This window comes from Trachemys scripta, chromosome 6 (assembly GCF_013100865.1).
Source record: "Trachemys scripta elegans isolate TJP31775 chromosome 6, CAS_Tse_1.0, whole genome shotgun sequence".
In the NCBI taxonomy this organism is placed as follows: Eukaryota; Metazoa; Chordata; order Testudines; family Emydidae; genus Trachemys; species Trachemys scripta.
Window position 1 is genome coordinate 76149161 of NC_048303.1, and position 12279 is coordinate 76161439.

Genomic DNA, 12279 nt, shown 5'->3' on the forward strand with positions numbered 1-12279 from the left:
ACTGAGACTCTAGTAATGTTATGCTGAGGTAGTACCTTCATCTAATAACGTATGATATTCTCAAGTCTGGTCAGTTTTCCTTTATGTACTTCCCAGCGCTGCTCTCAGCAGTTGTGACAGGCTTTTGTTTTGGAGTTCACATTAACTTGTTTTCTAAACAAACTATTTTCCTAAGAAAAGATGGAACTAACAAATAATTGTTGAAGTAATTCTTTTCTTAATACAATTTGAGAAGTATTAGGGCCCATTTCTTGTTTGTCTTATATGATTTCTTCAGAAAATACTTCTTTTAAGAAGAAACAAAAAAACAAACAACCCTCCACAGCCTTGCCGATGTGCTGGGCTTTGATTTGTTTATTTTTTGAACCTACTCTGCTCCATTCAATTACACTTTTCAAAGCTACCTTTAATACTTTAGGTAGAAGATCGAGCTTGGATTTTTACCCTGCCAGAGTTGCATCATTGCTAGAATGCCATTCTTCAATTGGTTGATGTTCTTTACTGTTTAAAGCTTGGGTAACTTGCGTGCCATTGCAGGTGGTTTGACATTGGATGTCTGATTGTTGAAGATCCAGTCCATGGGATTCATCTAGAAACTTTTACCCAAGCGACACCAGTGCCTCTGGAATACATTCAACAGGTGAGGTTTTTTTCGTTTTTTATCAGGGGGTAGACTTGTGGCCTGAGCACTAGGAGTCAGAACTCCTTAGTTCTAATCTCATCACTGACATTGATTCTCTGGGCAGTTACCTCTCCATTTATAAAATGAGGCTAAGGTCTACCTGAAAACTGTTGTGAAAGTTAGTCAATATGCGTAATGGCTTTTTGCAGATAAACACTGTACAAGTCTCATTACTTTTTTAAATTAAAAAATCCAAAACAACTTGTGTAGACACATTTCAGTTTGCAAACATGATTTTTCATAGGTAGTCATTTAAATCCAAGATGACAGTTGGCAAAAGCCATGTCATAAAGATCTAAATTGTGCCCAGGAAAGAAATTTAAATTTTAAAATGCTTTCAATAAAGAATAGTGGAATGTTTGAAAATAATGAATTATTAAAACATGCTGTGCAGGTTACTGCTGAGTCAATATATTTTTCCATCAGTGAGAAGATGGCAGTTTCTGAATCATAATGCTTGCATTTGTATTAAGTGTGACTTAATGACACAATAAGTTATTACCCAATCCTACAATATATTAGAGGGCCAAAATGCTGAGCCAGCATGGAGTCCTATTGCCTTCAGTGAACCTATATGCAAGTGCAAGGGTCTTCCCATGCATGATATTTTTGCTGGGTTAAGACCTTCTGTTTAGCATATGTAATCTTGGTTTTAGGTTATTTTGCACATAACTTAAAATAATAAAACTGGTCCTTGTCACTTTAAGTGAAGTGTAGCCTTGCTCTAGGGGACTTGGGATTCACCACTCCTGTATTCAATTCCTAGCATTGCCACTGACTCAGTATCACCTTTTCTAAGGGCCTTAGCCTATTCCTTAGCTTGCCCTTCTTTACTTGCCATCTCCACAGAAGTATTGAGAGTTTCAATTAATAGTAAAACTATTTGAGAGGTTTGGCTGAGATGAGCTGTGTGAGTGCAAATTATTGTTTGTATACATAAATGTTAGCATTTTAACAATGTGACCTAGACTCCATTTAGTTCTTCAATTATAAAATATTTATAAAACTTGAGGCAAAGTTTAATGACTTTTTAAAAAATTGAGTTCATAAATGTGATTTAAACTGCCAACAATTAGCAGCAAACAGACAATCCCAAGATTCAGTAGCAGCAACCACTATGGAGGAAATAAGAATAAACAAACAACTGCCTTGTCATTTCTTAATAAGTGGAGGTATCTCCTATCCAAACCTGTGTATGAGTTAAAGTCCTGCATAAACAGATTCTTTGTTCTGAGGCTGTGACCTTAGAAGATGTAGGCTGTGATCTTTCCTCTTTGGGCTGCGGCACTCCAACAAAGAGGAAATTTCAGAACTGACTCTCCAATCAGAATGCCCTTTGAAGGTTTAAACTTCAGAGTGTCTGAGCTCATATCAGAGACACAAGGTAGGTGAGGTAATATCTTTTATTGGCCTAACTTCTGTTGGTGAGAGAGACGGGCTCTGAAGAAGACGTCTGTATAAGCTCCAAAGCTTCTCTCTCTTGCCAATTGAAGTTGGTCCAATAAAAGATATTACCTCATCCACTTTATCTCTCCAGTATCCTGGGGTCTACCTGGCTACAACTACACTTCATACAACGTTAGTTTATCTCATCCACTTTGAAGGTCACAAATCAAATATAACCTAACATCACCTAGCTTTTGCAAAACATAACCAATAAGAATTTTTTTTCTATTGTTTCCCAACATTTTTCTGTAGGATCTTTCCCATGAAAAATTGCTAAACAAAACAGTTTTTGTTCTGAATATAAACTTCAGTTTCAGTTTTTGAAAACCCAAAACACCAAGATGTGGGTGTTTATCTGTTTTGCTACTGAATCCAATGGAAGACTGCCTGGATCTTTTTTTCACTTTAATTTTTCAGAACTTTATCCAACTTTGGGGAATGTGCACATTCCAAAAGGAAAAATGTAACTTTTTCGGTCTCATGAGCCTTGTTGACTTGTATTCAATTTGTGATCCACTGTAACCCTGAGATCATTTTTAGCAGTACTATTGCATAACCAGTTATTCCCTATTTTATAGTTGTGCATTTGATTTTTCCTTCCTAAGTGTAGTACTTGGCATTTGTCTTTACTAAATTGCATACAAAAGTAAAAATACAATTTGTAGTGGCTAAGACTTAACAAGCCACAACTTTTGTTCAAGGCAGATTTCTTACCAGTCTTTTTCTTTCCAGCCGTGGCTGCCTTTCTGTCAAAGATCTTTGCCTAAGCAGGTTTTTTTACTTACATTCAGGTCCCAGAGACTTCAGCCCCCTTGGTTGAATTACCTATCTTTTTTCAGCTTGCAAGAGCTCTGGCCCCTTGTTTCTGTCCAGTAATGGATGGCAAGATGGCTTCTTTCTCTCTCCTTATATCTTCCCAATCTCACTGTTTTGTCCCCAGACTCAGGATGGACCTCTGGCTGTTCTTCCCTTTCTGTGGACTTTCTATCCCCATGCTGATTCATATGTAAAATGACTTCTTTTGTTTTGATTCAACAGTGCTACCCTCCCTCCTGTCTAGGGAAAAACTTGTTTCTCTATGTTTGGTCACAGACTTTAAAGCATAATATCATTGTGTATCCAAATTTCCTCATATAGTGTTAATACATACATTTGATAATGATATTAATCAACAGTGTGTTACTAGCTTTCATAAAAGACCTTACTTGATACACGTTTATAAAAAAAATAATATTATATACCATCAGTTGATTCCATTACTTATTGTTTGAGGTTCAGATCCCCTCCAGAGGCTCTTTCCCCCACTCGCTGGGTTGATATTTTTGTTTACCTTTCTATATAACTGTGCCTTCGTTGTCTGCCTGACCAGCAAATACATATTTCTTTGTTTAGGTCAGACTGGCTTTATGCATTGCTTTCCAGTGATAATATTACATGCCATCTTTTGGGTATGTATCATGACGGTGTGTCAGGTGTGGTGAGCATGTCAGGCCTGATAAGAATAGCTGACACAGAGTAGTAAACCACCAATTGGTCTCTGTGTTACAGCATACTCTCCACTCCATTACCTAAGTCATTAATGAAAATGTTGAATAGTATCAGGCCCAGAAGTGACCCCTATGGGAGCCAACTAGATAAGCCCTCCCAGTTTGACAGCAAACTATAGATAACTACTCTTTGAGTACAATCTTTCAACCAGTTGTGCATCCATCTTATAGTAATTTCATCTAGACCACATTTCCCTAGTTTGCATATGAGAATGTCAGACTGTTTAAAAAGTTTTACTAAAATGAAGCTGTATCACATCTGCTTCCCTTCTAGTCAGTAGCCAGTAACCCTGTAAAAGACGGAAAGTAGATTTGTTTGGTATGATTTGTCCTTGACAAAGCCAAGCTGGCTATTCCTTATAACCCTGTTATCCACTAGGACTAGGTACTTACAAATTGATTGTAGAGTAATTTGTACCAGTAACTTGCCAGGGATCTGTTATGTAATTTCCTGGGTTCTCTTTTAAAGATAAGTACTACCTTTACCCTTCTCCAGTTATCTGGGACCTTACCTGTCCTCCCTGAGTTCTCAAACATAACTGCTAATGGTTTTAAGATTGCTGAAACTAGTTCCTTAAGTACCCTACTGACCTGAATACATCTAACTTATCTAAATATTCTATTCTTTAACCTGTTCTTTCCCTGTTTTGGCTTGCATTCCTTCTCCCTTGTTGTTCATACTAATGGTGTTAGTATCTTGTCACCGGTCAACCATTTTGGTGAAGACTGAAAAAAAAAAAAAAGACATGAAATACCTCACCCTTCCTGATCATCCATTATTAGCTCTCCCCCGCCCCCCAAGGACTTTACCCTCAACCAAGTGAGTGGACAAGAATACAACCTGCACCCCTGACTCCTTTACCGTCACTCCCAGAGCCCTGTGCTCATTGCTGAGCTGCTCAGGGTCATATCTGGAGTGTCATTCGTGACCATATGGTTGAGCAGCATGAAGTAGTGGTTGGAGGGACAGAGGAGCCTTAGCAACTTTTCTGTAACATCTCAGGTGTAGGCTCCAGGCTAGCAGAACATCTCCTGAAATATCATGTCAGATTGGCAGATGGATTCCTCCATTCCCCTTGAAAGTGAGTCCCCGACCACCAACATTCTGCACTGCCTTTTTGGGGTTGGGGGTGGCCGTAAGCATCCTAGTTTGGGCGCAGGTGGCTCCTCCTTCTCAGGCCTGGTCTACACTAGGCGTTTATGTCGAAGTTAGCGCCGTTACATCGAATTAACCCTGCACCCGTCCACACCGCGAAGGTATTTAGTTCGACATAGAGGTCTCTTTAATTCGACTTCTGTACTCCTCCCCGACGAGGGGAGTAGCGCTAAATTCGACATGGCCATGTCGAATTAGGCTAGGTGTGGATGGAAATCGACGCTAATAGCTCCAGGAGCTATCCCACAGTGCACCACTCTGTTGACGCTCTGGACAGCAGTAAGAGCTCGGATGTTCTGAACTGCCACACAGGAAAAGCCCCGGGAAAATTTGAATTTGAATTCCTTTTCCTGTCTGGCCAGTTTGAATCTCATTTCCTGTCTGGACATCGTGGCGAGCTCAGCAGCACTGGCAACGATGCAGAGCTCTCCAGCACTGATGGCAGTGCAATCTCAGAATAGAAAGAGGGCCCCAGCATGGACTGATCGGGAAGTCTTGGATCTCATCGCTGTGTGGGGCGATGAGTCCGTGCTTTCCGAGCTGCAATCCAAAAGACGGAATGCAAAGATCTATGAGAAGATCTCTAAAGACATGGCAGAGAGAGGATACAGCCGGGATGTAACGCAGTGCCGCGTGAAAATCAAGGAGCTGAGGCAAGGCTACCAGAAGACCAAAGAGGCAAACGGACGCTCCGGATCCCATCCCCAGACATCCCGTTTCTACGAGGCACTGCATTCCATCCTCGGTGCGGCCGCCACCACTACCCCACCACTGACTGTGGACTCTGAGGATGGGATAGTGTCCACGGCCGGATCCTCGGACATGTTAGCGGACGGGGAAGATGAGGAAGGAGATGAGGAGGACGAGGCAGTCGACAGCGCTCACAACGCTGATTTCCCCGACAGCCAGGATCTCTTCATCACCCTTACAGAGATCCCCTACCAACCCTCCCCAGCCGTTACCCCGGACACAGAATCTGGTGAAGGATCATCCAGTAAGTGTTGTAAACATCTAAACATTTATTTGTAACAGAACATGATTATTAACAATTTAAAAAATGGGTTTCTCATGATTAGTTTGATTAACTTAACGGTTCAGTCATGGGCAGTGCAACTATTCCAAAAAATCTAGCAATGTCCGGTTTTGCATGATTGTCCTGCCCAAGCCGCTCTACTGTTTAGTCCCTGCTACTGCAGCTACAGTAAGATGCGGTCTATATGTCCGGGGATGGAGCAGTAATCCTCCTGGGACATCTCAAGGAAGCTCTCCTGCAGGTAATTTGAAATCCGCTGCATTAGGTTCTTGGGGAGAGCGGCCTTATTGGGTCCTCCGTAGTAGGACACGTTGCCGCGCCACGAGACTAGCAAGTACTCCGGAATCATTGCTTGGCACAGCATGGCGGCATACGGCCCTGGTCTTTGAAGGCTTTCCCGGAGCATTCTCTGTCTGTCGCTCTCAGAGATCCTCATGAGGGTGATGTCGCTCATGATGACCTGCTTTGAATGAGGTAGGGGAATGTTAGTGTTGGGACTGCTTTACCGTTCCTTTACAGAACTGTAACCGCTGGTTTGCAGCCACGCGGTGGAGGCGGGAGAGGGTCAGCCGAAAGGGATCGTTCCCGGGGACAGCCGCGAGGGTGTGGGACAGGAGCAGACTTCCTGCTTGCCGGATTGCTGGCAGCAGGGACCGACATTGATTTCAATGTGAAATGAGGCCATTGCTAATATTAAAGTTTTAAGCTGCCACGAATCTACGGCTTACCATGTCTGCGTGCAAGAGCAATTCCGTTGTCCTGACAGGGTTCTCAAAAGTGCTCTGCAAAACCCCAGACACTGAATGCGAAGGCCGAGAATTCGACCTTGTGCTGAGTGCGCATGTGATAGGTGCTGTGCATGGTCCTGTTCACAGAGAAAGACTATGTTCTTTGTTCACAACTACATTTATCTTTCTGAGGAATTCACTCCCTTTTTCCCATTCCCACAGCCCCATCTGCGACTGTCTCACAACCTAGCCTGTCATCACACTCCCAGAGGCTAGGGAGGATTAGGCATAAGAAGAAGAGGACACGGGAGGACATGTTCTCAGAGCTTATAGCCTGCTCCCGAGCCCAGGCAGCACAGCAGACCCAGTGGCGGGAGAACTTGTCCCAAATGCACCAAGCCAACATGGATCGGGAGGAGAGGTGGCGTCAGGAAGACCAGCAGGCGACTCAAACCCTGCTTGGACTACTGAGGGAGCAAACGGACACGCTCCGGCGCCTTGTGGATGTTCTGCAGGAACGGAGGCAGGAGGACAGAGCCCCGCTGCAGTCCATCTCTAACCGCCCTCCCCCGCCACCAAGTCCCATACTCCCTTCACCCAAAGTGCACAGAAGGAGAGGCGGCAGAGTCCCTGCTAACTCTCACTCCACCCCTGCAGAGAGCTCGAGCAGCAGAAGGCTCTCATTCCCCAAAGTTTGACAAGTTCTTTCCTTCCCGCCTGACACAAGCCCCCGTCCAAGTTTCACTTCCCAGTCCCATGTGTAGTTGATAATAAAAAATATGTTTCTGTTAACTACTGTTTCCATCATGTTCTTTTGGAGGAGGGGGGGAAAGGGGGTTGGTAATTGGACAGGACAGTCACCTTTGGCAGGGTACATAGTCGGGGGCAGGCACAGCAGCAGGGCACATACATAGTGCAGTGATGCAGTGACTACTTACCCTGGTTAGTCTGGGAGGTTCTTTTCATGTTATGTGGTGGGGGGTGGGTTGCTCTGTGACTTTGTGGCAGGGGAGGGCAGTTAGAGATCTTAAGCGGCGGTCCTTAGGCAGGATCACAGAGCCACACAGCAGGGGATCTGTAACCGTCCCCCCCCTGCCACAAAGTCACATAGACCCCCCATACACACAGTCCCTATCAGGAGGGGTGACAGGCTCCGTTGAAAGAACCATCCCACCGCAGCGGAGCCTGTCAGTCCTTGAGTTTAGAAGCTGCATTCGCGCGACTACACTACACCCGCTCCGCACCACAGTCTGCGTCCCAGTTTTTAAAAATTCCCGCGAAAACAGTATTAAAGAAAACGGTGTGCTTTAACAAAGTAGAACTATTTTTATTTTGAAACGTGTGTTGGAAGTGGGGTGAAGGCTTCTCTGTACACAAAATTAGAAAGTCACAGGTTACCCTGCTCACTCAGGAACTTTGCTTTCAAAGCCTCCCGGATGCACAGCGCTTCCCGCTGGTCTCTTCTAATCGCCCGGCTGTCTGGCTGTGAGTAATCAGCAGCCAGGCTAATTTCCTCAACCTCCCACCCCGCCATAAAGGTCTCCCCCTTGCTCTCACAGAGATTGTGGAGCACACAGCAAGCTGCTATAACAATGGGGATATTGGTTTCGCTGAGATCACAGCGAGTCAGCAAGCTTCTCCATCTCCCCTTGAGACGTCCAAAAGCACACTCCACCACCATTCTGCACTTGCTCAGCCGGTAGTTGAAGAGTTCTTTTTCAGTGTCCAGGGCACCTGTATAGGGCTTCATGAGCCAGGGCATTAGCGGGTAGGCTGGGTCCCCGAGGATGACTATAGGCATCTCCACATTCCCCAACAGTTATTTTGTGGTCCGGGAAGTAAATACCTTGCTGCAGCCGTCTAAACAGACCAGAGTTCCTGAAAACACGAGCGTCATGAACCTTGCCCGGCCATCCGACATTGATGTTGGTAAAACGTCCCCTGTGGTCCACCAGTGCTTGCAGCACCATGGAAAAGTAGCCCTTTCTGTTAATGTACTGGCTGGCCTGGTGGTCCGGTGCCAGGATAGGGATGTGAGTTCCATCTATGGCCCCACCGCAGTTTGGGAATCCCATCGCTGCGAAGCCATCTATGATCGCCTCCAAGTTTCCCAGGGTCACTACCTTTGGCAGCAGTACATCAACGATTGCCTTGGCTACTTGCATCACAACAACCCCCACGGTAGATTTGCCCACCCCAAACTGGCTCGCGACTGACCGGTAGCAGTCAGGCGTTGCAAGCTTTCAGAGGGCTATGGCCACTCGCTTCTGGACAGTCAGGGCTGGTCGCATCCGGGTGTCATTGCGCTTCAGGGCAGGGGACAGCAACTCACAAAGTTCAAGGAAAGTTCCCTTCCGCATGCGGAAGTTTCGCAGCCACTGTGATTCATCCCAGACCTGCAGCACTATGCGGTCCCACCACTCAGTGCTTGTTTCCCGTGCCCAGAATCGCCGTTCCACGGCATCAACATGACCCATTGCCACCGTGATGTCCTCGGCGCTGGGTCCCCTGCTTTCTGAGAGGTCTGTGCTACTCTCAGACTTCAGGCCATCACCGCGTTGACGTAGCCTCCTCGCCTGACTTTTCTGCATCTGCCTCAGGGCAACCTGTATGATAAGCTGCGAGGCGTTGAGAGCGGCCACAACTGCAGCGATGGTTGCAGCGGGCTCCATGCTCACAGTGCTGTGGCGTCCGCGCTGTCAATGACTTGAAAAGTGCGCGAAATGATTTCCCGCCGGCGCTTTCAGGGAGGGAGGGAGGGCGGGAGTGATGGACGGATGACGACAGTTACCCAAAAGCACCCTGGCCCCTTTTTTTTTTTACCCAGAAGGCATTTGCGGCTCCACCCAGAATTCCAATGGGCGGCGGGGACTCCGGGAACTGTGGGATAGCTGCCCTCAGTGCACCGCTTCCAATGTCGACGCTTTCCCCGTTAGTGTGGACTCACAAAGTCGAATTACTGTCCTTAGTGTGGACACACACGTTCGACTTTGCAATATCGATTCCAAATATTCGATTTAAGTAAAATCGAACTACTCTCGTAGTGTAGACAAGGCCTCAGCCATTGCGGTCTGCTCCTCACATATTACCATCTGTCACAATTATCTATCCCCTTCTTAAACAATTCTTTTGCTGCTAATTTAATTCTCTGGAGAGGAAACTTTGGTCTTGCATCAAAACTGTTGTATACTTTTGTCAATAACAAAATTCATGACAATGTTAGGGCAGAATTTGATTATATTCTAGCAAATGTACTGGCATTTATTGTCATCTAATGGTGTATTGCTTCTACAAGACAGTAGGATCTGTGAGGCTGTGCACACAATATGGGTATTTCAACTTAGGTAGACAGTGCACACACAGCATCTGATTGAGTCAGTGAGAATGTTGCCACTCAAGGAGCTAAGAATGTGACACATTGTAATTTTAATGAAATTAGTATGGTATGATGATGTAAGGAGTTGACATCCAGTTCTGGTATGGACTCCCTCTAATTTTGGGCAAATCGCTTGGAGTCTGTCTGATTTTCCACATTGAGATGGGATACTTGTTTCACAGGGTTGTTATAAGGATTATAATATTTTTAAAGCCCATTGAAAGATGAAAATCACTAGATATATAAGTAACTTTATTGATCACATCTGTTTGGCAGCTTTTTAATATAACATTCTGGTAATGACAAGGTGACTTTATTTTAATAGTCATGCTGTACTCCAGCTCTGGGAATGTCTAATGGTTGTCTAGGAATGTAATATGTACAACTATGAAAAACTGTTGGGTGGGCAGAGGTGTAACCAGTTATTGTGGGGCAGACTTTTAGGGTCAGATTCTAATACCCTTTCTCCTTGTATATTCTTATTCAGGAAGCCTTTTAAAATTACTGAGACTACTGACCAAATAAAGTGTTAATCCAGGGGAATATGGGTATTAGAACCTGGCCCTTCAACTCATTCATTTAATAACATCTCCTCAAATTATTACACAGGCGCAGAGTCTCACTCCCCAGGACTACAATCTAAGATGGTCAGGTCTTTTGGTGACAGTTGGTGAAGTGCTGGAGAAGAATTTACTGAATATCAACAGGACTGATTGGCATGTGGCATTCACTGGTATGTCCCGTCGACAAATGATCTACAGTGCAGCCAAGGCTATAGCAGGAATGTACAAACAACACTTACCACCCAGGACCATTTGAAAGAAGCTTGACTCATCACACTGAGTACTGTTTTTCTGTTCAGCTTGATATGAAGGAAAAGATTGCAGCTTCTGCCAATATTCAAGTCCTCTGTGGATACAGCACAATTTTGTAATCTACCTGTCAACTGTAATTTTTTTCTTTTTAAAAAATGAAGGTACTGTTCCAATAATGGAAATGAACAACTCCAATTTTTAGTAATCCAGTATAATTAATGAGAAGGGAATTAGATGCAAACAGATACATTTATAGCAAGGCCAAATAGCATTAATTAAAATTTGTAAGGTGGAATGCATTTTCATTTCAGACACTTAACTTAATATTTTATTTACTCAAGTATAACTTTTTAAAAGGGGGTGAGGGTACAAATATTATCTTTTGCATTTCAGTCGAGGCACTACCCTGTATTTTCTAGATGTCTAAATTTTGGAAGTATTTAGCACTTCATAGGGTTGGCCCCTATGTTTGCATGATCTCAGAACTGTTGCTGAGTAGTTCTAAAGCATCTTAAAAGTGAATAACCAAGGAAGGGCATAAGTCCATGCTCAAAAATATCCAAAGTGGGGGCCAAAATAACTTTGAATTTTCATCTTCCATACCTCTTTTAAAAAAATACTTTTTCTGAAGTATGGTCCAAGACAATTCCCCTGGAAACCAATGAATTAGGCACTTCATACACATGAAAATGTGTCAACAACTCAGTATAACACAATTCACTTACTCCAGCATTTATTTACATACAGTCATCTGGGGTACATAACGCAAGCTCTTATGTAATTTTCTTTATCAGTTTTCATCTACCACAAATTAATATAGCAAACTGTGACATTCATACGGTTTGCTCTGCCATTCTATATTTTCCAAAGCAGGAATAAACTCCTGCATGGTGTGATAGGTGTCGTTGATTCACTGCTTCTCCTATATATCTTTGATATCTGTCCTTCATAGCTGAAGATATCCCAAATCTATGCTCAAAGATAATCCTAAATCTCTATTCAGAAATACAGAAGTTATTGTAAAATAATATTTTGATAATAGGTTTGTTTTAAAAACAATGAATTCTTTGTTTGCCTTAAACACTAGCTTTTCAGCTTGAACTGCTCTGCCTTATCTTTTGTAGATGATTTCAAAGAACACTTTTATATGCCATATACTGTCTAGCCAACTTCTTATATTTGTACCCAGTGAAAACCTGTTCTTTTTCTAAGTAATATATTTTGCCATAATTGGCTCAGTGTAAATTAATATTAAATAAACATTTTTCCTACAGAATTAAACCTTTTTCATTTAAGATTTTTTTTAAATAGTTTGCCTGAATGAGTGTAACTTTTACTGAGTCTTACGCAGGCCATTTGTATAACTGGTATCTAATGACACAGCATAGCTTGTTATCTGAAAATAGAAACCTACTAGTTCAATATTTTTGGACCAAGAGCTCAAAATGAGAGAGAGAAGTGGGCACGAACAAGCTCTTTATTTTCTTCGCTGCTCT

General features: G+C 43.5%; 1 protein-coding gene across 6 annotated transcripts in view; it reads left to right on the forward strand.

Moving 5' to 3' along the window:
- Positions 1 to 12059, forward strand: part of PRRC1 (proline rich coiled-coil 1) — a 44184-nt gene extending 32125 nt beyond the window's left edge. For all 6 annotated transcript variants that reach the window (XM_034773766.1, XM_034773772.1, XM_034773769.1 and 3 more), the window contains exons 8-9: positions 538 to 640; positions 10578 to 12059. In XM_034773766.1, coding sequence (XP_034629657.1) covers positions 538 to 640; positions 10578 to 10787 — 313 coding nt within the window. In that variant the 3' untranslated portion in view covers positions 10788 to 12059. The remainder of the gene's footprint in view (positions 1 to 537; positions 641 to 10577) is intronic.
- The last annotated feature ends 220 nt before the right edge of the window (positions 12060 to 12279 follow it).